Source organism: Elephantulus edwardii, unplaced genomic scaffold (assembly GCF_000299155.1).
Source record: "Elephantulus edwardii isolate Elephantulus edwardi_28Jun2011 unplaced genomic scaffold, EleEdw1.0 scaffold00005, whole genome shotgun sequence".
Classification (NCBI taxonomy): domain Eukaryota; kingdom Metazoa; phylum Chordata; class Mammalia; order Macroscelidea; family Macroscelididae; genus Elephantulus; species Elephantulus edwardii.
Genome location: NW_006399755.1, coordinates 5,244,990 through 5,271,781, shown reverse-complemented (window position 1 = coordinate 5,271,781; position 26,792 = coordinate 5,244,990). Strand labels below are relative to the sequence as shown.

The window sequence follows — 26,792 nt, the reverse complement described above, 5'->3', positions numbered from 1 at the left end:
AAGGTGGGATTTGAACTGAGTGTTAAAGGGCATCTACGGTTTCAACAGATGAAATAAGGGGATAAGGACAGTCTAAATAGGAAAAAAACCAAACAGATTTTGAGGAGAATCACAAGATATATTTGGGGAATAACAAACTGCTCTGTATGGAACATCAAGTCTATAAAGAATAATATTTAGAGACCAAAAAAACAATAAAAGTTCTTAGGTCCAGCCCCCCACTATCATTTTAAAAACTTTTTGGCTGAAATTTTACTTAATATATTTTTCTAAAGGAATTTCCATAAACATCTTTTTTGCTACATACACCTAAATATCCTTAATAAAGGCTGCCACTGTGTTTTCCCCTGTTCTTGATGTGCATACATTTGTTTATTCATTTATTCAGCAAACATTTATTGAATGTTTATAATGCACTAGATTCTTACTGGTGCTAGGTATACAGAAATAGGAAGCCCGCAGTATATGCCTTTAAATTCCTCAGTCTTATCCAAGAGACAGCCATGTAAAATTACAATACTCTAGAGGCTGTGATGATCCTTTTAGTGGGCAATAAATAGCTGGTGCAACAGATGTCAGTATTCTTATTTAACAGACAAGGAAACTCAAAAGAATAAACTTTGCACCCGAAATCACACAAGCAGTCAGAAGCCCTATATTAGAGTTGTGAACTGGGATCACAGTCTTTCTTGCTCTGCTCTTTGGACATGAGAATAAAACCATTAAGAAATGAGCACAAAGAAAAGATTGATGAGTAAATACATAATCTCCAACCGCCTTCAAGTGCCACTTTCTCAGCATCCTCTCTTCCTAAATACTTTTGTTTCTTATCATGGCACTTTTGCATAAGCACAAGAGTTTGAGTTTGTGATGTAGTTTTGGTGTTATACAGGCACACACTGGACCAGCCTTCAAAGAAAACACCTGTTCTGTTCTTGAATCTTGCCTTCAAATTTTATAAGCTTTTGGACAGATGAAATGTAATATCAAAATAGCTCAGAGAGAGCCTTGGTAACATTTAAGATATTGAACGTGCTGCATCTGGTAACTAGAAAATTTAATGATCTCCTGCTGTTTTGGTAATTGGATAAGTAAATACATCAGAATAAATCACACCGACAAGTCTTTTGTATGCTGTTAGGGACTCAACTCTTTTAACTCCTGTTCAAAGCTCCAGCTCTTAGACAGTGTTTGTGTGCAGAGGTATGCATACACTAGCTTGCGTGGCTCTATTTGGGTATTAAAATGCATTCAAAATATACTCTATTTCTCCTAGCCAACTCTGCCTGAATTGTATATCTAGCACACCAGTCCAAATCTCTCTGAAGCCAGGAATGAAGTTTCTTTTCAGAAGTATAAGCCATGTCTAATAAGACAAGCCCTTCATGATCTACCTCCAAATTGTCTTTCTAGTTGTGTCTTCCATCCCTACTAGGAAACCCTTAGTAGTGTAAACAGTTGATGCACTCAGCCACTAACCAAATGGTTTGAGGTTCAGAGCTACAGTAAGAGCCTTGGGAAAACAGTCTAAAGATCTACTTATCAAAAGTTAACATTGAAAATCCTGAGGAGCATGTTTCAGCTCTGACGTGCATGTGGTTGCAATGAGTAGACAGCTTGCTTTGGTTGATTGTGTTTTTATGTGCCTTACCACAGTCCTTTTACACTACTCTTTCACTCCAAAACAGTATCTTTTGACAAGAGACAAAGACTTCTGGTGGAGGAATGGTTAAGGACTTGGTTGCTATTTGAAAGATTGATGGTTCAAATCCACTAACTGCTCCATGGAACAAAGATATGGCAGTCTTCCTTCATAAAGATTTGCAACCTTGGGAACCCTATAGGGCAGTTGTGCTTCTTCTGTAAGGTCACTGTGAATCAGAATCCATTTTCAGCAGTTGTTTTCAGTACTAGGAACATGTTGTACACATTGATGTCATGCTTTATGCTGCTGCATCAGCCTACACACAATGTGTTTTCCCCACGCTTCACTTGTCACATTTCTGTTATCCTTCAGGGCATGGGGCAAATACTGCCTCTTCTCCTGAAGTCTTCTTTGATATGCTCAGGCAGTTATAGTTCTGTAGAATTTCAAGAAACAGCATATAATCTAGAGTCCATGGTGATGTAGAAGAAAGTTCAGGCTGCTCTGAAGCACTTGCCAAAAAATAAAGCCCTAGGAATTGATGGAATACTAGTTGATGTATTTCAACAAACAGATTCTGCCATGGATGTGCTTACCAGGTTGTGCCAAGAAATCAGAAGACAACTACTTGGCCAACTGACTGGAAGAGGTCCATATTTATTCCCATTCCAATAAAAGGTGACCTGACAGAGTGTGAAAATTATCAAACTGTATAACTAATATCACACACTAGCAAAATTCTGCTGAAGATTATCCAAATATGATTAGAACATTTCATTGACACAGAACTACCAGAAAAACAAGCTGGGTTTAGAAGAGGTCATGGCACTAAAGACATTATTGCCATTGTCAGATGGATCTTGGCATAAAGCAGAGTACCAGAGGAATGTCTTACCTGTGTTTCATTGACTATGCAAAGGCATTTGACTGTGTAGATCACAAAAAAATTGTGATTAACCTTGAGGAAAATGGGACTCCTAGAACACTTGATTGTGCTTATACAAAACCTGTACTTGGACCAGGAAGCAGTCCTCAGGACAAAACAGGGAAGCAACACATCATGGTTCAAAATCAGGAAAGGAAAAAAAAAATTAAAAAAAAAAAAATCAGGAAAGGAGTGCTTCAGGGATGCGTCCTGTCTCCATACCTTTTCAATCTATATGCAGAACAGATAATTCTGGAAGCAGGGCATTATAAGGATGAATGTGGCATCAGGATTGGAGGAAGATTCATCAACAACTTACCTTATGCACATGACACAACCTTACTTGCTGAAACTGAAGAAGACCTGAAACGCTTGCTGCAGAAGGTCAAGGACTGTAGTCTTCAATATGGATTGAAGCTCAACATCAAGAAGACAAAAATTCTCATCACTGGGCCAACTGGCAGCACCATGATGGATGGAAAAGAGATTGAGGTTGTTAACCATTACAGCTAGCTCAGCTCCACAATCAATACTCTTAGTACCAGCAGTCAGGAAGTCAAAAGATGAATTGCATTGGGAAAATCTGCTGTCAGAGGCCTCTCCAAAGTTCTCAAAAGCAACTATGTCAGTCTAGAGACTAAGGTGGGCCTAACCGAGGCCATGGTCTTTCCAATTACTTGTTATGCTTCAAGAGAGCTGGAAAATGACTAAGGATGACAGAAGAAGAATCTGTGTCTTCAGATGGTAGTGCTGGAGAAGTCTTGAACATACTATGGACCACCATGAAAACAAATAGGTCTGTCTTGGAGAGTATGAAACCAAGCCTCTCCTTGGAGGCTAGGATTTTGTAGCTCCGTCTCACATACTTTGGGCACTTGACCAGGAGAGATTGGACATCATGCTTGGAAGAGTGGAGGGACAGTGCAAGAGAAGGAGACCCCAGATAAGATGGATTGATACAGTAACTGGGGCAATTGGGGTTGGCGTGTCAGAATTAGTGAGAGTGGCTCAGGACAGGGCATGCTTCAGAGCTGCTGTACACAGGATCTCAGGCTACTCAACAGCACTAACAACAACCTCAGTACTAGAATTGCTCTGGTGGCATAATTATAGGGTTTTGCACTGCTGACCCCGTGGTGGTCCCTCTCTGGGGATCAGGTCCACTAGCAGTCCTGAGGATCAGCTCCAAATTTTGGGTTGAGCTTAATGGCAAAGACTTGAGAGAATTAGAATATCAGAATTGTAAAATCCTTAAAGATCATCTGAACTAGACAGTACCAATTTACAAACGTGAGAAATGTGGCCTAAAGCAAAAGAGGACTATCCTCCTGCAGGAGGAATCATTTTAAAATTTAAGTAGGAGAATAAGACTCAACAATTCTTCTAGATCACCTTTCTCCATATGGGCAGTATGAATGATAATAAAATCAGAGAAAAATAAGTCTACTGAAAATCTGTTGTTTTTGTTGTTTAAACACAGTGGGGTTTCAGAGGCAGTAAATCACACAGGAGGAGATTGCCCATCTTTCTCTCGCTGAGCAGCTGGTAGATTTGAATTGTGTACCTTTGGATTGGCAGTACAGTTAGATGCTGGATAATGTCATTAGCTAATGAGAAATCTGAACCATAGGGGAGTTAAATGACTTTCTCAAATGCATATGTGCCAAGCCACGATGTTAAAACCTGACAGAGGTTTTTCTTACTGCCTCTCTAATTTGCACTTAAATCTATTCCTAGTGGGGGAAATCTGGAGTAACAATGATCAGATTTTGACAAAGGCTTGTAAACTGACTTATTAACACTTCAGAATGGAACCAATAATCATATTTCTCCTTTTCATTTGTCCAGTGTCAGATTACCTAGTAAACAAGGTAAGCACAACTTCATTGTGCTTACTTCCCACTCTGTAGTTAGCAGTTTTACAGAGCTCTTCACGTGCTGTTAGGAATGCTGGGTTAGTGTTACATACTAGCCTGTCAATCAGAGGAACCTAAGAAGCAAAAATCTAGCTGCTTTCAATGGTATCAGCTTCACAGAGTGAGGCCTATCCAATAGAGCAGCACTTCCCACTCTTTTCAAATTATTACATACATTGAAAATGATCGTTATGTACCTTATTAGTTTAACCATACTAGAGTGTTCCAGATCCAAGGCAGCCTACTCCTGAGGATTTTGACTGCACAAACCCTTACCTCTATGCCCTGTGAGGTAAGAAGACCAGTATTTCAGCATATTTGTGAGGTAGGCACTACAGTGAGATTTATCTCACCACACTCAATTATTAATATCAATATGCATGCCATTTGTTTATACTTTCAGGGATAGTGAGTTTACAAAGTGCTCTGTAAAATGGTTTGTTTTTTGTTGAGTACTATCAAACTGGAACTGACCCATAGCTGGCCTGTCAGTGGGTTTTCACATGGGAAGAGATTGCCAGTCCTCCTGCAGAGCAGCTGGTAGATTCGAACCACGTGCCTTTGGGATTGCAGCACAGCTTCTTACCACTGGGTTACCAGAGTTCTTTCTCACTGTAAGACAGGACTTCCTTTTATTTCCATTAAAGCCATGTTTTCTTGGTCCATCTCCTAAGAACCCAGTTTTGTCTTGGAAACTGACTTTTCAGGATGAGGAAACATGTTTGCTCTCATTCCTTTTATGTGTTTGTTCTTTCTGTGCTTTATATGTGTGCATGCATGTTTTCTTTATATTTTTTATGCTCATTCTACATACTTGGATCCACCCCTGTTTCTAAAAAGACTTCCCCTCCCCACTCTCTTCATTATAGAAAGCACTGTATTGTCTCTGGACCTTCCCCTCTAGCTTTGTTTGGTAGTATAGTAAACAAAGCTGCCATCAGGGATACCAAAGTAGCTACACTGTGTTCTGTGCAGCAAAAGGGTCACATATTTTTGTTTGGTATCCAGGGTCCCCTGACAATGTGCCAAGTTTGAGGCCACTTTGACATTAGTAACACTTCAGAGTTGGTGTCCTCATTATCCAAGTTAGGTTTGAACACTGCCATGAATGCTGAGTGTCCTTGAATAAGTTCTTCCCATTCACTGGGCACTTCTGTCCCATCTGTAACAACGATAACCTCTGAAGACACTCCAACTCTAAAAATCACTAAGTATGTGATAATTGAGGAGTTAGATTAGTGAAATTTTCCCAACTGCCTGAGGTAATAATATATTGTTACAAGGATATAGGTGCTTCAGTTACACGAAGGGAACAGTCTTTCCAAATAAGGGGTTTAGAATAAATATAATCTAGTGTAGTGGTTAAGAACATGGAATTTGGAGCCAAGACTCATTTTAAATCTTTGCTGCTTCCTGCCTGTGTGATTTTAATCTCTGTGAACTTTTTTTATTCTAAAATGAAAGTAATAAAACCTCCCTCATAGGGTTGTTTTCATTCTTGCAAAGCAGAGTGCTAACACTTAGTACAGATAAAGTCCCAGTTAGTGCTATTGTTACTATTATTACAATGTTGTAAAACAATAAATCACCTCCAAGAAACAATTTCCATTCCTTTTTCATCTTGATCTTCTCATCCTTTGTTCTCCCTTTAACTTTCCTCTTACTCTCCCTTCTTTCCCTCTAAAAAAGTCACTGAGGAAAGAAAATGTCCTGCAGACACTATGTTTTGCAGTGACAGAAGCCCCTTAGGCCCACTCCCTAGCACCACAGTTGTTCTTTCCCAATTCACTAATAGAAAGAGGAGCATTTGTCACTGTTTCCTAGAAGCCTTCTTCCCAGTTCCACTTCTATTCTGTAACATAAATTGACCCAGCAGCTTTCAGGAAGATGGGGTGGAGAGAGATAATAGAATGGTTGGCAATTGGAGGAACCAGGGGTCTCATGATCTCTTCACGTTGACAGATCCTTTTGGGGAAAAGGAAGAAGATAGATAGTTAAGAGCTACAGCTGACATAATTGGCATAGTTGTTCTTTGTTGTTATCTGTCCCCTTATTGGCAAAGGATTTTCCATGTATTTGAAGCCTTTCCACACCCTGATCAACTCATGAACAACAAAATTCCACATCAGCAGATCAGCACCCAAGTTCTCCCTTTGATCTTTTAGGAATATGACTGCCCTCTTTAAGAATTCCCTAATCATCAAATGGTATTTTTAAAAAATGGACAATCCAGATCTCAATAGATAGACTCAGAAAAACATGAAATCAAACTAAAATTCTTAAAATATCCAGGGTTACTAGGCCATTTAAGAAGCAAGAATGAGTCCTGAGACTCATTCATTCATTCTCATTGCCATGGAGTCTACCTAACTCATAGCTGACCCTCCAGTGGATTTTTCAGAGGCTGCAAATCTCACAGGAAGTCACAGCCCATCTTTCTCCTTTGGAACAATTGGTGGATTTGAGCTGCCAGAGAAGCACCACTTTTGGGTTAACAGCACAACTCTCTCTTCTACACCACCAGAGCTTCTCTTCCCTGAGACTGTCAACCTAAAATAATTTTTAAACTTTGATCCAGAACTCCTCTAAGGTCACATTTTGGTAGAATAACAGATTAGTACGTAAAATAAAGGCCCTTAAGTATGGTGGCCCTTATAAAACTATTTGTATGAGATTAAAATATAGAAAATTACTCCAAGGGGTGAGAAGACTAGAGAACTGGAAACAGAACAAGTAGAACATGTTATGTGCTGTTACGTCGCAACTCATAGAGACCCTGTGTACAACAGCTCTGAATCCTGCTCTATCCTGAGTCAACCTTATTGTCTCTGACACACCTACCCCCATTAACCCAGTCATTAAGTCAGTCCCTTTCATTGAAGGCCTTCCTCTCTTGCACTGTTCCTCCACCCTCCCAAGCACGATGTTCCTCTCCAAGGACTGATCTCTCATTGCAACATGTCCAAAATATGTCAAACGGAGCTTTAGATTTCTTGCCTCCAAGGAGCAGCCTGGTTTCCCCCCCCCCCATACAAACCTCTTTGTTCTCTTAGCAGTCCATGGTATATTCAATATTCGTCTCCACCACCATAATTCAAAGGCATCAATTCTCCTTCTCTGTCAGTTCTCCTTCTCTATCATCCATAATAATTGTCCAGCTTTCTGGAGCATACCAAGTAATTGCAAAGAGCAGATGCACATTAGTCTCTAGACTGACATCATTGCTCTGCAGTACTCTGGAAAGATCTCTGACAGCAGACTTTCCCAATGAAATTTGTCTTTTGATTTTCTGGCTGTCGGTGCCAAGAGTGTTGATTGTGGAGCCAAGTAGAACATAATTTAAAAAATGTTGACACATTGTGAAAAACATAACTAGTGTCACTGAATAATTTGTGTTAAAATTTTCAATTAATAACCTCATTTGCTATGTAAACTTTCACTGAAAATTATCAATAAAGCATTTTAAGAAAAGAAACTAAAATGAGCCTTTAGGAGCAAGATGGCAGCAGTGAAAGACAGCTGACTTGGGTTCCTGTAGCAAAAAGCAAAATCCATACAACAAAAAGGACAGGAGCCATGACACAGCTACAGAATTCCTGCTTGCTTCATGCCTGTGGGAAAAGCCAGTCAGTGGGGTTAACTGGCTTCTGTTTTAGACGTTAGATCAGAGATTGAAAAGCAGAAGAGAACAATGACTTGGATACAAGACAGGAGCTCACAATCCTGGTTTCACGTTCTGACTTTATCTTTCTTAGCTTTTTAATCTTGAATAAGTGCTTTAACTTATTTTGACCCCAGAGAATTCATCTATAAAGCCAGAGTAGGATTGTTATAACCACTTAATTAAATAATCTATAAAAGGATAATCTTGTGAGGATTATTAGGGAGCTCTGGTGGCTCAGTGGTAAGAAGCTGCACTGCAATTCCAAGACACATGATTCAAATCCACCAGCTGCTTTGCAGGAGAAGGGTGGACAGTTTCCACCTAGGTGATTTACTGTCTCTGAAAACACTGGAGGGTCAGCAGCTCCCTTGGAACAGAGTCAATGCCAACTTAGTGGCACACAACAACAACAACATAAAATAACTGGCACAGGACTTACCCTTAGAAAAACACACACAAAAAGGTAACTTTTTTTAGCAGGGATGTTAATAGTGATTAAGCTGCTAATATTTAATAAGCATTTTTTCTTTGAAGAATAGAGTAAGTTACTGATAAGCATAACAAAAGATTAACTGCTACCTCAAGTCAAAATACAGTAGACCCTTGAACAACATGGATTTAAAGTGCATAGGTATACTTACTACATGCATTTTTTTTTTCAATGTCATGTGATGCTAGTCACCTCTGCATGAGTAGTTCGTCTCTTCAGTATATTGTGTGAATAAAAAATGATCGAAAGTATGAGTCTCACTCATAAATTTATCTTTATTGCAAAACTATAAACCTTGAAAAGCACCACTGGACCCATATGAAGTGTCTTTAATGATGCGAGAAGTAATCCCAAAAAGCAGAGAAAAATTATAACATTTTAAGAAAAAACTAAATTGGCTATAATAAAAAGATGACCTGTATGACGTTACAGGAAAAAGTTGAATTGTCCACTGTAGTTTGAAGCCTACAGCTATGCCTACCTGCCATTTCAACATAAATGAATCCAGCAAAAGTACCACTGTATAAAGGGAAATTCTTGACATTTTCACTGCTGCCGTGCTTGCAGGTGCGAAAGCCTTTCACTTTCAACAAAAGACCTTTTATCTCATTTTGGAAATACAGTTTTCATGTGGATGTAACTACACCTCTTTGTCATTGAGTTGGAAACCAACTTCTTTGGAGCTGACCCTCCAGTGGTTTTTTAGAGGCTGTAAATTGCTTGGAAGCAGGAGTGGCATCCACTTCCTAAACAACATGCCTCTGGAAACTATGAACTTGATAAATGATGATAGTTATGAAAAGGCCTCGGGCATTTTGTTCATAGGGTCGTTATGAGTCATGTTCGACTCAATGGCAATCAACAACAACCAATTGCTTGGAAGGAAATTAATTGCCTGTCTTTGTCCCATAGGGCACTTGAACCATGCACTTTTGTATTTACAGTGTAACTCCCTGTCCACTTGTTAGATGCTGTCAAAAGTCAAGTACAACTCATAGCAACATGAACAGCAGTTCTGAATCGTGTCCTGTCCTGTGCCTTCCTCACAACCTCTGATACACTTGAACCCATTGCAACAGTCACTGTGTCAGTCCACTTGATTGAGGGTCTTCCTATCCTTCATCATACCTCCACCTTTTCAAGCATGATGTCCTTCTCCAAGGACTAGCCTCTCCTAACAACATGCCCAAAGTATGTGAGATGAAGCTTTATTATCTTTGCCTCCAAAGAGCACCCTGGTGTCACCTTCTTCAAGACATATCTGTTTATTCTTTTGCCAGTCTATGTATGGTATATTCGGTACTCTTATCCAATACCACAGTTCAAAGACATCAGTTCTTCATCCTTATTCACTGTCAAGCTCTCACATGCATATCAAATGACTTAAAAGACCATGGCCTGAATCAGGCTCACCTTAGTGCTCAAGATGACATCATTGCTCCTCAGTAATTTGGAGATGTTCCTAACTACAGATATTCTTGCAATAAATATCTTGATATCCTGACTGCTGATATCAAGTGTATTGATTGTGGCTCTAAGTAAGATGAAGTCATTGACATATGCCAACAGTCATTTTATAACACATGCTGTTGAGTTGTTATGTGCCATCAAGTCACCTGCAACTTAGAGCAATCTTAAGTATATTTCCTCTGAAACCTGCCCTATCATGAGCCAATCTCATCATCTCCAACATACATAATCCTATTTCTCCGGTCACTGAGTAAATCCATCTTATTCTGGGTCTTCCTCTCCTATGCTGACCCTCCATCCTTCCAAGCATGATGTCCCTTTTCAAGAACTGGTCCCTCCTGGCCACATGTCCCAGGTATATGAGACCGAGCCTCAAAATTCCTGCCTCTAGGAAGCAGCCTGCTTTAACCTTCTCTAGGACAGATTTGTTTGTTCTCCTGGCAGTCCACAGTACGTTCAACACTCTTCTCCATCACCACACCTCAACAGCATCAATCCTTCTTCTATCATCCTTAGTTATGGTCCAGCTCTCTAAGGCTTAGCAAGTGATTGTGAAGACCTTGGCCTGGATCAGGTGCACTTTAGTCTCCAGGCTGACATCATTGCTCTTTAGAGGTCCTTGACAACAGACTTACCCAGTGCAATTCATCTTTTGATTTCTTGACTCCTGGTGCCAAGAATGTCAATTGTGGAATCAAGCAGGCTAAAGTTATTAACACTCTCAGTCTCTTCTCTGTCCATCATGAAGCTGCCAGTTGGCCCAGTGGTGACAATCTTTGTTTTCTTGATGTTGAGCTTCAATCCATATTGAAGAGTATAGTCGTTGACCTTATGCAGCAAGTGCCTTATGTCCTCTTCAGTTTCACCAAGCAGGGTTGTACATAGCAGCCTGTAAAATATGTGCTAATGACTGTAGTGTTATTGATAAGGCTTCTAGTTAACCGTAAGCTATTACTAGTTGCATGTTATACTTGGACCGGGAGGTAGTCATCAGAACAGAGCAAGGAAACACTGCATGGTACAAAATTGGGAATGGTGTACTGCAGGGATGTGTCCTGTCTCCATACCTTTTCAATCTGTATGCAAAACAGATTATCTGGGAGACTGGGCTTTATGAGGAGAAATGTGGCCTCAGGATTGGAGGAAGATTTCATCAACAGTCTGCATTATGCAGATGACAACCCTACTTGCTGAAACTGAGGAGGACCTGAAGTGCTTGCTACAGAAGGTCAAGGACTGCAGCCTTCAATACCAATTGAAGCTCAACATCAAGAAAACAAAGATTTTCACCACTGGACCAATGGAAGCATCATGATATATGGTGAAGAGATTGAAATTGTTAACAGCTTTAGTTTGCTTGGCTCCACAATCAACACTCTTGGTTCCAGCATCCAGGAAATTAAAAGATGTATTACAATGGGAAAGTCTGCTGTTAGAGACCTCTCCAAAATAATGAAGAGCAATGATATCACTCTGGAGACTAAGGTGTGTCTGATACAGGCCATGGTCTTTGCAATCACTTGCTATATGTCAGAGAGGTGAACAATGACTAGAGATAATAGAAGGAGAATTGATGTCTTTGAGCTGTGGTGTTAGAGAAGAGTACTGACTACACCATGGACTGCTAAGAGAATGAACAGGTTCGTCCTAGAGAGGATTAAATCAGGCTGCTCCTTGGGCACAAGGATTCTGAAGCTTCGTCTGACATACTGACATACTTTGGAGAGGGATGTCATGCTTTGGATGGTGGAGGGACAGCGCAGAAGAGGAAGACCTTCTGTGAGATGTATTGATTCAGTGACTGGGATAATGGTGGTGAGTGTGTCGGAGACAGTGAGATTGGCACAGGATAGAGCAGAATTTAGGGCTGTTGTGCACTGAGCATCCCATGGACGGCCAAGTGAACAAACAGTATGTCTTGGAGAGGGTGCAGCCGGAATGCTCTTTGGAGGCAAGAATGATGAGGCTTCACCTCACATACTTTAGGCATGTTGCTAGGAGGGGCTATTCCTTGGAGAAGGACATAATGCTGGGAAGGATGGAGGGTCAGTAAAGGAGAGGAAGACCCTCAACCAGGTGTACTGACACAGTGACTGCTGCAGTGAGCTCTTGTGTGTCAGGGAGTGTGAGGATGGTGCAGGTTAGAACAGTGTTCAGATCTTTTGTTCATAGGATCATTATGAGTTGTGCTTAACTCGATGGCAACTAACAGCAGTAGTTCAAGACCAATTAAAAGATATAAAACAAATTGGAAAATAGACATAGGTCTCAGGCAGAAGAAAATTTATCACCACAGTTGTTGAAAAAGTTGAGACTGTGAAATCCTCAGCCAAAGAACTTATGGATGTATTTTTTTGACCCTATACCAGACAGAATAGTCTGGTAGTCATTGGCACTACTGGGCACTATAGGCATCCCATACATTATAACAATTGAGTCAAATTACTGCAAATGAGGGGAAAGAAGTCAAGCTGAATTCAGATTCTTCTTGCAAACTCACAAAAAAGTCTTTTCTCATTCATCCCCTGTGTGAGGGGTAGTAAAATCATATAGGAATGTTAATCTAAGTGAAGTCCCTCCATGTGGAAACCTGAGTGTGAAATAAATCCTCCATCACCTCCCTCATCAGAGGCTATAAGCTTTATCTTGCTCTCTCTGTTGGGAAAGGGGAAAAATAAGTATCTTTAAAATGAACTATGATCCAGCACACTTCTTGGCATAGAAAAGTAAACTTATTTGGAGCTGCATCTCTTTGTTGAAAACACATCAGTTGATATTCCCTCAATTCCTGTGGCCTTAATTTTTCCCATCACTATCTTCAATGCAGCCAGAATTTCTTCTTTCCATTTCATTGATTCTTGATCATATACTCCCTCCTGAAATGATTGAACACTTAGAAGATAACTACCTGGTCAACCAGTTGAAAAAGATCAATATCTGTGCCCTTTCCAAAAAAGGATGGTCTAACAGAATGTAGAAATTATCAAACAATGTTAATATTACATACAAGTAAATTCTTAATGAAGAGAATCTGAAAACAAGAGGGTGAGGCTGTCACAAAGAGCATTCTTCAAGTACAAGGGTATGCTAATCTGAATATATGTTTACATTAACTTTACATAAAACAGGAACAGATATGGAACAAGTCATTTGATTATGTTGTTGTTGTTATGTGCCATCGAGTTGCCTGTGACTCATAGAGACCCTATGTACAACAGCCCTAAACTCTGCTGTGTCCTGTGCCAACCGCACTGTCTCTGACACTCCCATCCCAATTATCCCAGTCACTGAATCAATCCACCTCATAGAGGGCCTTCCTCTCCTGCGCCGTCCCTCCACCCTCCCAAGCATGATGTCCCTCTCTAAGGACCGGTCTGTGTATTTGACACAGAGTTCAACACTATATGTGTTCAGCACTGGCACTATAGAGTTCAGCAAGAGAGAATGGAATATGAGGTTATCCCTGATCAATTGATCCAAAATGGAAAGAAAAATATAATTGTTAGTGAATACAAAATTTATAAATAGTGTCCGTTTCATTTCATGGCCTGTCAGTTCCCTTCCATTGCAGTGCTCCATTCTCCTTGTGTCCTGTCTGCATGGCCTGGGCAGAACTGTGCTTTGAATAGCCAGTGCCTCTGTTTGGTTGATGTCCTCAGCACATACTCACATTGTCTGTTGACTAGTCCATCCCTGGGTGGATTGGCAGTCAGTACAGAGGAGTGCAGACATTGGAAAGTTTGTTGAGGGCTAAAAGGTGAGGCAGGCCTCAAAGAAGAAGGTGGTTCATGACTCAAGGGGCTGGGTTTCCTTATATTTGGGGGGGTTCACTGTGGGGTGTTCGTGTGGTCGGTGTCTCATGTGGAAGATGAGAATCACTTGTTTTTCATATCACTGAGGGAGAAACAAATGACGGTTCAAAAGAGGGTATGAATGAGTTTTTGGTGTTTGCACTTCTGTGTGGCCTAGCACAAGCTTGTAAGTGTTCTCTTGCGGTAGAGAGTTGTTCCTAGGGGCCGGCATGCAGTCTAGTAAGTGGTACTTGCTGGTCTCCTAAGGGCAATAGCCAGATACTAGAATAAGAAAAGAGAGGGGCTCCCCTTGAAGATGCTGGAGCTTTCTGAAAGTCAAATTTTAGTCTAAAAGCAAGGATATATTTTGAGAAACCTTTGATGGTTTGTTTCTCCAATTCCATACACTGATCCTAAGAGCAGAAGTTGTATAGGGTGAGAGTAAATCCTGTGGGCACTTGTAGGGGATGAAAGAGAAACAATGGAAATAATGGAGAAACTGGATTCAGGCTTGGGTTGTAGTTCTGGTCCTGTTCTGCATTACATTCCATATTGTTGTTGTTACGTGTTGTCAAGTCACCTGCGACTCAGAGCAACCCTATGTAAAACAGCTCTGAAACCTTTCCTGTCCCAAGCCAGTTTCACTGACTCTGACAAACCCATTGCCCCAGTTACTGTATCAGTCCATTTCATCCGGGGTCTTCCTCTCCTGCCTTGTCCCGCCACCCTTCTGAGCATGATATCCTTATCAAGGATGGATCTCTCCTGGCCACATGCCCAAAGTATGTGAGATGGAGCTTCAAAATCCTCGCTTCCAAGGAAAAAAACTAGTTTCACCCTCTCCCAACACAGACTGACTTGTTTTCTTTGAGGTCCAAAGTGTGTTCAAGACTTTTCTCCAGCACAACTCAAGGGCTTCAATTCTTCTTTCATCTTTAGTCGTTGTCCAGCTCTCTGAAGCGTAGCAAGTAACTGCAAAGACCATGACCTGGATCAGGTACACCTTAGTCTCTAGACTTATATCATTGCTTCTCAGTACTCTGGAAAGGTCCCTGACAGCAGATTTACCTAATGCAATTAGTCTTTTGATTTCCTGACTGCTAGTGCCAAGAGTGTTGATTGTGGAGATGAGGAAGCTAACTGTTAACAACCTCAATCTCTTCTCCCATCCTTCATGGTGCTGCCAGTTGGCCCAGTGGTGAGAATCTGTTGTCTTCCTTATGTTGAGTTTCAATCCATACTAAAGAGTACAGTCCTTAACCTTCTGCAACAAGCGCTTCAGGTCCACCTTAGCTTTAGCAAGCAAGGTTGTGTCATCTGCATAATGCAGGTTGTTGGTGAATCTTCTCTAATCCTAATGCCACATTCCTCCTCATAAAACCCAGCCTCCCAAATTATCTGTTCTACATGTAGATTAAAAGGTGTGAACACTGGACGCATCCCTGACACACTCCTTTCCTGATGTTGAACTATGCAGTGTTTCCCTGCTCTGTTCTGAGGACTGCTTCCTTCCTGGTCCAAATACAGATTGTGCATAAGCACAATCAAGTGTTCTGAGATTCCCATTCTCCTCAAGATTAACCACAATTTGTTGTGATCTACACAATCAAAGACTTTTGCATAGTCAATAAAACACAGTTAGGTATCCCTCTGGTACTCTTTGTTTTCTGCTAAGATCCATCTGACATTGGTGATACTATCTCTAGTGCCAGAGCCTCTTCTAAACCCAGCTTGTATTTCTGGTAGTTCTCTGTCAGTGTATTGTTCCAGTCGTTTCTGGATAATCTTCAGCAGGATTTTTCTTGCATGTGATACGAGTGAAGTGTTATTGTACAATAATTTTCACACTGAGTCGGATCACATTTTTTTGGAATTGGAATAAATACAGGCTCTTAAAAGAAAAAATATTAACTCAGATTTTTCTATCTTCAATTTTAAAATAAAGTCATTAGTTCAACAAGGTTAAATAAAATAAACTGAAAATATTTAGCCCATGTGATTGCAAGGTAAAATTTATTATGTATCTTGCAAACTACAAAGTGCTATGCAGATATTGCTTCTACTGTTGTTTTTTTGGTTTTGTTTTTGTTGGTTTGTTTTTTTTCACTGTTGTTTTTATTGTGACATGATTCTACCTAATAGTTCCCAGCCTAGTGTGTCAGACTCTGCCCAGTCCTGCATCAGCCTTACCATTTCTGCTGTGCTTAAACTCTTTGTCAAAGTTATGCTGTCAGTCCATCTCATTGAGGGTCTTCCTCTTTCACTGTCAACTTTTCTAAGTCCTCTAATCTAGGTGCCAGCCCCTCCTGATTACATGCCCAGCCTAGTAGTGGTGTTATATATAGGATTTTTTAGTGAGAGGCAGAATGGTGTAACTAGAAAGATCCTTACAGGAATGCGGATCTCCAAGGTATCACTGATCAGCCAAGTGAGTAGGCCAAATCGTTCTGTGCCTCACTTCACTCACCTATCAAATAAAGGATCACTATGAGTGGAAGAGATCTATATTTATTCCCATCCCAAAGAGGGGTGACCCAACAGAGTGTGGACACTATAGAACAGTATCATTGATTTCACATGCAAGTAAAATTCTACTGAAGATTATCCAAAAACAACTGGAACAGCACATCAGCAGAGAACTGCCGGAAGTCCAGGCTGGGTTTAGAAGGGGTTGTGGTACTAGGGATATTGTAGCTAATGTTAGATGGGTCTTAGCTGAAAGCAGGGAATACCAGAGGAATGCATATCTGTGTTTCATTGACTATGCAAAGGCGTTTGACTGTGGCTGACTCTGAGAAGAATGGGACTCCCAGAACACTTGATCGTGCTAATGCAAATGGTTCAAAACTGGTAAGGGCGTACGCCAGGGATGTGTTCTGTCTCCATACCTTTTCAACTTGTATGCAGAACAGATTATTCAGAAGGCTGGGCTCTATGAGGAGAAATGTGGGGTCAGGATTGGTGGAAGATCTATTAACAATCTGCATTATGCAGATGACACAACCCTGCTTGCTGAAACTGAGGAGGACCTGAAACACCTGCGGCAGGATTGTAGTCTTCAGTATGGATTGAGGCTCAATGTCAGGAAGACAAAGATTCTCACCACTGGGCCAATTGGCAGCATCAGGGTGGATGGTGAAGAGATTGAGATTGTTCACAGTTTTAGTTTGCTTGGCTCCACAGTCAACATTCTCGGCACCAGTAGCCAGGAAATTAAAAGACGTATTACCATGGGGAAAGTCTGCAGTTAGGGACCTCTCTAAAGTACTCAAGAGCAACAGTGTGTCTCTGGAGACAAAGGTGCGTCTGGTACAGGCCATGGTCTTTGCAATCACTTGTTAATGCATCAGAGAGTTGGACAATGACTAGGGAGGATAGAAGAATTGATGCCTTTGAGCTATGATGCTGGAGAAGAGTGTTGAGGGTACCATAGACTGCTAGGAAAACAAACAGATTCTTCCTGGAAAGGGTTAAACCAGGCGGTTCCTTGGAGGCAAGGATTCTGAGGCTTCGTCTAACATACTTTGGACATGTTGTAAGGAGGTACTGGTCCTTGAAGAGGGATATGATGCTTGGGAAGGTGGAGGGACAGAGCAGGAGAGGAAGGCCCTCTATGAGGTGGATTGATTCAGTGGCTGGGATAATCGGGATGGGTGTGTTGGAGACAGTGCAATTGGCACAGGACAGAGCAGAGTTTAGGGCTGTTGTACATAGGGTCACTGTGAGTCACAAGTGACTCAACTGCACATAACAACAACAACAACATACCTGAATCAGGAAGCAGTCATCAGAACAGAGCAGGGAAACTGCATGGTTCAAAATCAGGAAAAGAGTGTGTCAAGAATGCAAACTTTTCAATTTATATGCAGAATAGATCATTCGGGAAGCTGAGCTTATGAGGAAGTCAGAGCAGAGTTTACGGCTGTTGTACATAGGGTCGCTATGAGTCATAAGCAACTCGATGGCACATAACAAACAACATGTTAGCCTTATCTCAATCTTTCCTACCCTCATTTTCTGGGATTTTTTCAGTCCAACCTAGGATGAGAACCTGTCACATAGACTCATTTTTATCAAGAGCAGAGTTATGCTTTTCAGGGAAGAGCCTGAGACCTGGGAAGTAATAGAAATCATGTATAAAGATTAAACTATTGAAAAGAAGTGATTCAAAAAGTAATAGCTATTTGTCAGACAGCCTGTCCCTTCTGTTCTAACAGAAACATGTTTCACAAAACAAATTTGTTGAAATGTTAATTTAGTGAGAAATATTCAGGTTTCCCAAATACAATGAAGAAAAATGTCAAGACAGTTTACTTTCCTTTTCCAACTATAGACAAAGTCAAGCCATACCTCTTAGCTGAGAATGCCCCTCCTCCCTCAAGGAGTCCCAAAGGGTAGGTTTCTCTATTGATGTAGGGAGTCAATAATTCCGTAAAGTCCCAAGTAAATGGCAGAACACAAGCTCAGATTGGGTTTTTGTATTCGTATTTTATAAACACTTCAGGATTTTTTCTTCACCCTTGGCCTTTTGCCATTCTTAAAATAAAGATCTTCTTGTTAGAAACTTGGTTAGAAACCACCTAGTGTCATTTAGTCCAGTCTCTTTCCCTTTGTCACTTCTACTCTCAGCAATGCATCTGGCAGTCTTGTAGTAATAGTAGTTGTTAAACACATGTGTTCCAAAGCTGGATTGCCTTGATTCAAATCCATGTTGGGCACTTAGTAGCTTTAAGACTTTGGGCAGTTACTTCATCTTCCCCATGGCTTATTTTTTAATCTGTAAGATGGTAATAATAATTTTACCTAGCTAAGATAACTTGTGACTACAACAGTGGGCTTGTGTATGATGGAGGTGGTGAAGATGTTACAAGATAGGGCAAAGTTTCCATCTGTTATTCATAGGGTTGCTGTGAGTTGAAGTCACTTAACAGTAACACCTAACAATAAGATAACTGATATTAGCATAATGCCAGACATTTTGAGTTACTAACAGATAGCCGCAATTCTAAATCACCAGCTACTCCACAGAGTAAAGATTTTCAGCCTCAGAAATCCAATGAAGGTTTGCCATGAATGAGAATAATCTTGACTCCAAATTATCTTATTTAATATAATTTAAGAAACTCTGGTAGCATAATAAGTTAATTGTTGGACTGCTAAGGAAGAGATCAGTAGTTCAAACCCACCAGCTACTCCTTGGAAGAGAGATGAGGCAGTCTGTTAGTGTTAAGAGTCCCCAGCCTCAGAATTCCAATCAAGGGTTTCTGTGAGTGAGAATCATTGTGACGGCAGAGGACTTTTGGTTCAGATAACTTAACTCAGAAGATTATGATGAAGATTAACTTTCTTTATATAAGTATAAAACATTTCTAGGACATCTGACAATCACTATAAAACCATCTCTTCAAGGAACTTCCTCTCTTTCACTGACCCTCCACCTTTTCAAACATGTGTAATAGTTACTATGATGATGAAAAGGAAGAAACAAAGAGTAGGAAAAGGAAATTGAAAGAGCAGCAGTAGTGGCCATGCCGGCCTCTGCTGCTCTTATTTTAAAGTTCTTTCTAGCCAGCTGAGTAATTTTTCCTCACCACTAGAGATGCATAGAATTGCATTGGCTTGATCTCCTACATCTGCCCTTCAAAAAGGGCTTCAAAGATCAGAGGCCACACCCACTTTCTCTGATCCATATCTCCCATTCATTGGTAGTTCTTCAGTATCTTAACTTCCTTGTGCTGCTGTCACAGAAATTCAACAATTGGATGACTTTAAAGAACAGGTATTTATTTTCTCCAGTTTGGGGAAGATGGAAGTCTAGAGGGTGAGGCTCTTTCTCTCTGTCAGCTCTACAAAAGATGCCTCTGTCGGCTTCTGTAGTCATAGAGTTCCTAGGTTCCTTGCAGTCTTCAAATATTATGTCTTCCCTAGTATGTGCTTGCTCCTTTGTCTAATCTATACTCTTTATATCTCAGAAGTGATTGGCTTTAGGGCACAACCTATTCTGATATGACCCTATTAACAAAACAAAGAAATTCTTAATCTCAAACAAAATTACATCCACAAATAGAAAGATTAGAACGCCAAGACACATTTTTATGGGGGAGATGGGGGCACATGTCGCTCAATACATAACGTTCAGAGACTTTGATTTTTAAGCTTTTCCCTCTCAGGAGGTCCTCCCTGGTGTGTGCCATGCCCTTCCTGAATTGGTCCTAGAACACTGTGGGATAGTTTCACAGTACAGCCAGTTAGTGAGGTAAAGCATGGTGTTCTGAGCTGCCCCCAGCAATGTCTTTGTCTAAGACAGGTAATTAAAATGAAGACTTTCACTTTGAAATTCTGCCTGAAATGATGTTCACAGGAAAGAAATTGCTTGTGATCCAGGGCACCAGAGGGAGCAGCTCAGCAGAGAGCCATGCTTGCTTTGAAGCAGTCCACCACTGAGTTATAGAAAAGAGTCCTAGGTATTGCCGCATTAGCCGATAATAGAAAGGGGAACACTCTTGCTGGATGTGGGTGGAGACAAGAAAGATAGTCTGATTCAGACTTGAGTTCGAGAGCTTCAGGAAACCATCTTTGAAGTTGGACAGATGAAGGGCCCTACAAAAGGAAACATTCCAACTAATAATGGCTACCACCCACAGAGCACTTAACAACTTAGGCACTTTACCAAAAGCTTTATGCCATTTAATCATCGAGAAGCCCATAACGAAGAAACTATGATTATTTCCATCTTACAGGTAGGAAAACTGAGCTTCTCAGGGTATATCATTTCTTCATGGTAATACAGGTAGTGAATAACAAAGCTGATATTTTAATATAGTTTGCTTTATGCTTCTTAGCCATTATGATGCTGGCTGGCGACCCTTACTAACCATGTGACTTTAACAAAGTAAGCCTCAATTTTCTCATCTTTACCTACCTGGATTGGTTGTTGTAGGGCATTAAATGAGAAAGCATAATTAATGTGCCTATTGTGTGTCTTTATGTATGTTGTTGTTTATTGTAATGTGCCTTCAAGTTGGAACTGACTCATAGTTGACCCTCCAATGAGTTTTCAAATACAGTAAATCTCCCAGGAGGAGATGGCCCATCTTTCTTCTACGGAGCTGCCTGTGGATTCAAACTGCATGCTTTTGAGTTGGCAGTGCAACTCCTTACCACTAAGCCATCAGAGCTTTGTGTGTGTGTGTGTATCATTCACTCATTGCCATCATCAGATTAAGATGTACCTGATCCAAGCCATGGTATATTTAATTGCTTCATGATCATCTAAAAAAGGACATCATGCTTAGAAAGGTAGAAGGTATTTGAAAGAGAGGAAAACTCTCAGTAAGAGGGGTTGACGTGGTGACTAACAATAGACTCAAGCATGTTGGAGATTGTGAGGATAGGGTTTCCTGAGGCTGTAAATCACACAGGAGGGGGATTTAAAATGGCAGACAGGCACAGCCTTTATGTTAGCACAGCTTCCTATAGACTACGCCACCAGCTCTCTGTGTGTGTGCCTCAGCTCTCCTATTTAAAAATAACTGGGCAAACCACTTTCTTTTACTTGAGCACAGTTTTCTCATTAGAAAACAAGGTACGGTTTTCTGAACCGTTAACCTTGGATGTTTGCGGCCCCAGCAGGGTAGAGATTCAGCCCAGCACTATTGCCTCTCAGCCCCTTTTCCTCCCTGGCATATGTTCTTAATGAAACTCAATAGCTCTGGTATTATTAAGGTTTCATTTTGACCAGCAACATCATATTTACAAACCACGAATAACAAAGTAGAAGATGCTGAAAGAGCTCTGGCATGTTAATTAAGAACAATTGCAGAAGCAGCTGGACAGAAAATGCCAGCAAATGGGAAGCAGAGGCAGCAGAGTTGTTTGTTGACAGAGCAACACGGTATTGTGTGTTAATTGGGAAAGTGGGTAAACATTTGCCAGCAGCTTGCCCCCTAGTGCATTGGAAACCAGACAATGGGCTGAGCCTGCCTCACCACCTAGCTTGCCCATCTGCCCCATAACCCAAGAGATACCAGTAAAGCAGACTTCATTCTGGTTTCCTAATAATCAAAGCAGATTCTGGAAATGGATGTGTTACTTAATGACCCTCCTGGGCATACCAGGTTTCCATTTGGATACAGTCAGAGGATAGTGTTCCTCCTTTAGCCTGCCAGCCTGCTCGTGACACACAGTCTCTGAGGCCTCTGCCTTCAGGGACCTTTTCAGCTAGAAGAAGACAGCAGAACCATCTCATTAGGCATGGCTTGAGTTGAGCAGAGGAAAAGATTGCCTCCTCCCAGTGCTTATCTCCTACAGGTAGCAGAGCAACATCCTAAGGTACAGCTCAAGGTCCTCTGGACTCTGAGCACACACTCAGCCTCATTTATCTGTGTCCATCCATTTTTACAGTCATTCTCACACAGCAGCCATCATTGAGTACCAGACATGGTGCTAATTATATATGTTTTTTTCCTCATATAATCTCCACATCAATATTGTCAGGTTGATACTTAACTCCATAACAACATATCAAATAGACGACAACATGATTTAAACCATAGTCTGTCTGATTCCACAGCCTTTACACTGAGCCAGTATTTTTCAACATTTTCAAATTCATGACCTCTTTCTATAAACCGCAAGATTTCTTTCTTCCTCTTACTCTCAGATTCAGAAAGTCATCTCTGCCTCTGGCCTACAAGTGAACATAGTATAATTTAGGATTCCTTTATGGTTAGCACAGCCCCTTAAGCTAAGAGTTTTGTCAAAAGTTATTCTTAATGGTGGAAGTCCCCGATTAAAACAAGCATGGAAGCAGGATTAGCATCCACTTCTGAAATAGCTTACCTCCAGAAGCTCTATGAACGTGGAGAAACAATGAAAGTTATACATGTGTTCAAGTCTTTCATTCATAAGGTCACTATGAGTCATTTATGACTCGATGGCACTTAACAACAATATATAGAGAGGGCTCTGTTGGCCTAGCAGATAGAAAGTTATGCTACTAAGCCAAAGGTGGGTGATTTTAATCTGCAGCCATCAAACCTGGTTTTAATTGCTTTTGGACATTCTTCTAAGGGGTATAGCGCTGGTCTGCCTATTTGCTGTATACAGATAACTCGTAATTGCTGTGATGCTAAACACTGTGACACTGATAAATCAAATGCGATAATGGTTACCCATGGTGGACAGTATTGGTGGAGCTCCCAATTAAAACAAGGTTGGAAGCAGGAGTGGCATCCACTTCCACAATAGCTTGCCTCCGGAAACTCTGTGAAAGTGGAGAAATGATGAAAGTTACACTAGTGTTTCATAGTGTCCCTATGAGTTGTGCACAACTCGATGATACTTAACAACAAGATACAAAAGTGTATTAATATGCTAATTTTTTTCAACCTAAATATTATCTCTAACACATATTATGGTAGATGTCCCAAAGGTCTTTGTTACCTCACCTTTGGGCATGTTGGACTAGGCATTCTGTATGTAGACTTAGCATGAAGATCAACCCCAAAACCTTAGTTCCTGCCTCACTGTTGTGAGTTTAAAAGAAATACTGAATTTTTTACCCTCAATATCTATAATGTAACTTTATTGAGAAATAGGGTGTTTGTAGATGTATTTCAAATCAAAATGAGGTCATTAGGGAAGACCTAGTCTGACTAGCATCCTTATATTATAAAAAGAAGAAACACAAAGGGAGAAACTGCATGAGGATAGAGATGGAGAGTGGAGTGGTATGTCCATAAGCCAAGGAATGTCAAAGATTACTGGTAACCCCAAAAGTGAAGAGAAACAGAAGACTCCCTCAAAGCAGTCAGCGAGAGCAAGGCATTGCCAATACTTTTTTTTTAACTTCTAGACTCTAGAGCTTCCAGAGTAATTTTTAACTTCTAGACTCCAGAACTATGAGACAGTTTCTTTTAAGCCACCCAATTGGTGCTCCTTTGATTCAACAGCCCTGGGAAGCTAATACACTCGCCAACCAGAAGAGATACTCCCTTTCTTTAAGAGTTAACCAAACAGAGGTCTCTAAGAATATTAGTGAATTGTTTAACCAGTGCCTTTTCTTTGGTGCCTCTTGTTCTGCTGACCACCTGAGCTGTGCAGAAGGCCAAAGATTTCTGCTTCTTAGGGAGAGGAAGAAAGGAAGAAGGACAGTACCTAGGCCTAGAGGTCATGTGGTGGTTCCTTCACAAACTGGAGACTTATATTTCTGAGCCCGGGTTTCCTAACTTGAAAATAAAATGTAGTAACAACACCTATATCACAAAGGGACACTGAGGATCAAGTTAGGTAATAGATGCAAAAATGTTCAAAACCAGTGTACATAGATAGAATCTGAATGCTATACGGAGAAAATAGTACTTTTTCTAATCTTTTGAATGTATGTTTTCTTTTTTCCTAGGTAACACAGTTGGATCCTAATAAATCCTTATTGGAGGTAAAGTTGTTCCCCCAAGAAACTCTTTTCCTTGAAGCAAAGGAGTAACATGGTCCAGCGGTGGAACCAGCCATTCCTTGACAAGTCCCAGGCCTGCGTCAGGAGAAGGGCTTCTTGGCAACCCACCCACACGCTCGTCTCACTCAATTTAATGTCACACTTCTGCCTCTTGCAAGATTGCTGGGAAAAAAAGTAATAATAAACATAGCTACTTAAAATTTCTCATCAATGAGTATGTTTCCAACCCCCACCCTCTCCAGCCCCTTCACCTCACCCTCATAATGACTGGTGGGCTGTTCAAGTATGAATGATCATGAAGTAGAATGTTTTCTTCCTCAGTGTCTATCTTCTCCCCACTGTGTCTCGGGCAAGTCTGTCTGTCCTATGACACCAAGATGCTGTGTGTTTGGTATGCCTCATCCAGCTGGGACTCCCACACCTCTGCCTTTTTATTTTTGTGACTGAATTTTTACTTTATCACTCAATTTTAAGGGGGAATGGGGACAAAGAGTCAAATGGGACATTCTCAGCATGGAGATTTAAACATTGTTGTAAAAGAAGCTTTTCATTTTAGTGATACTTTCTGACTTTGCTAGGATGTACGATTTTATTTAGGGACTGCATTTGACATATATGCAAAATATTTTTTTACTGCTGCTGCCTGGGGCCTCCAGCTTCCACCTAGGAGATAATTTGTTCTTCCATTACAGCATGGGAACTGCACATGCCACAATGTGAATATTGAGATGTGAAGAGAAGATGAGTACCAGGAGCTTAGTATGTGGCCCAGCTGAACTGTTTTTGGGTTTGCATTTGACAGTTAAAACCTCATGGATACCAGTTGCCAAGTTGCTGACCCATCAGTGTGCCCTGAATACAATTTTCTTCTGCTTTTTTCTCCTTCTACTCCACCATGCATTTGGACCCCGCCATTTGATGTTTTAAGTACCTTGCCTGTCGCCAGACTAATTGGCCACCTCATGGACTTTGAGCCCAGCTCTAACAAGGAACTGGCTATACTGTTTTATTCTTTTGATGTTTTAATATTAGATACTAGGTTCTCATCTCAAATAAAAGGGATTTCATTCTATTGCTGATAATTCATATTTCATACATTTAAAAGAACAAAATTGGGGGCTCAGTTCAAAGTACAAGTTTTGTCTGAACCTGTTGGAATCTGGGATTTTATTTGGTGAACGGGAACTTTTGTTCCTGTATAGGTTTGAGGTTTAGTTTGTACGAGCACATTTTAACTCCACAGCCAGAATTATTTCATTTTAGTTTTATATTGTTTGTCCATATTTGTTTGTCATCTATAATCTTTACCCTAGAAGTTGAAATTCTGATCTTGACATTTTCTGCTTACCCAAAAGAAAGTGTAAATCCTGGTTTTTCACCTTGGCTCCAGCCAAGTGTTTCTTAGAAGACTCTTCTAAAGCTAGAGATATGTCTGGTCCCTTTTCCTTTCCTTCGCCTAGAAATAGACATTGCCAGGAAAATTCTAACTTGTGTCTTTTAACTTATACTCCAACCAGGGACCTCCTCTGAATACTCTTTTCAGAAAGATATGTTTCTTACAGACTAGTATTGCCTTCTTTGCCCCAAGGCTTTGCCTCTCCAGCCCACTACTACCTCCCTAAACACTGGCTCCACAAGACAGTCATTTCCAGTCCTTCTAGATGCACTAGGACACCAACTCTTCTATTTCTGGGTAGACTTCGTTCTGTGGCTGCTATGGAGAAACTACAGCCTGGAACTCAGGCCATCGCTAGGAGCAGCAACAGGGGTCCAGGGAGGGGTTGTGAGCAGGGATTCATAGTTCATGCTCATATGTAACCTGTTCATCTGATTTGAGTTTGACTTTATTATATTATTCCTCCCCACTTGCCTTCAATTCTGTATCCTTACAATATAGAGTTTACTCTGAAACAAATTTCATAAAGTTACTAAGTTTGACTTGAATGTGTATGAGGTTAACATGCCCTTTTTCAACCCTGGCTTAGAAAGTTCCTTTCCTTTCTCAGTCTACCCTGCTCAGCCCTATGAAATCTTATGGTGAGGAAGCAGACTTCAAGGTTCCATTCCTGGGAAAGGTGTTAGCAAACTGTCACTATTCATTCATGCCTGGTCTGTGAACACCAGAACAGGATGCCAAAGCGTTTGTTCTGTCTTTTCCTATTTGTTGTTAATGTTGTTGATTGCCGTCAAGTCAAGCATGACTTGACGGCAATCAACTCATAATGACCCTATGAGTTGGAAACAACCTAAATACCCATCAACAAACAAATGGGTAGAGAAGCTGTGGTATATTCGTACAATGGAATACTGTGCTGCATTGAAAAACAAGGAATTCATGCAATATTATTAAAAATGGGTGACCCTGGAGGACATTATGCTGAGTGAGGTATCTCAGTCACAAAGGGACAAATGCTATATGGTGCCACTGTTGTAGA

At 40.7% G+C, this 26,792-nt stretch overlaps 1 protein-coding gene across 1 annotated transcript in view; it reads left to right on the top strand.

Annotated features, from left to right (window-relative positions):
• Positions 1–24,568, top strand: part of FAF1 (Fas (TNFRSF6) associated factor 1) — a 548,275-nt gene extending 523,707 nt beyond the window's left edge. The window contains exon 19 of the mRNA XM_006879662.1: positions 24,304–24,568. Coding sequence (XP_006879724.1) covers positions 24,304–24,387 — 84 coding nt within the window. The 3' untranslated portion in view covers positions 24,388–24,568. The remainder of the gene's footprint in view (positions 1–24,303) is intronic.
• The last annotated feature ends 2,224 nt before the right edge of the window (positions 24,569–26,792 follow it).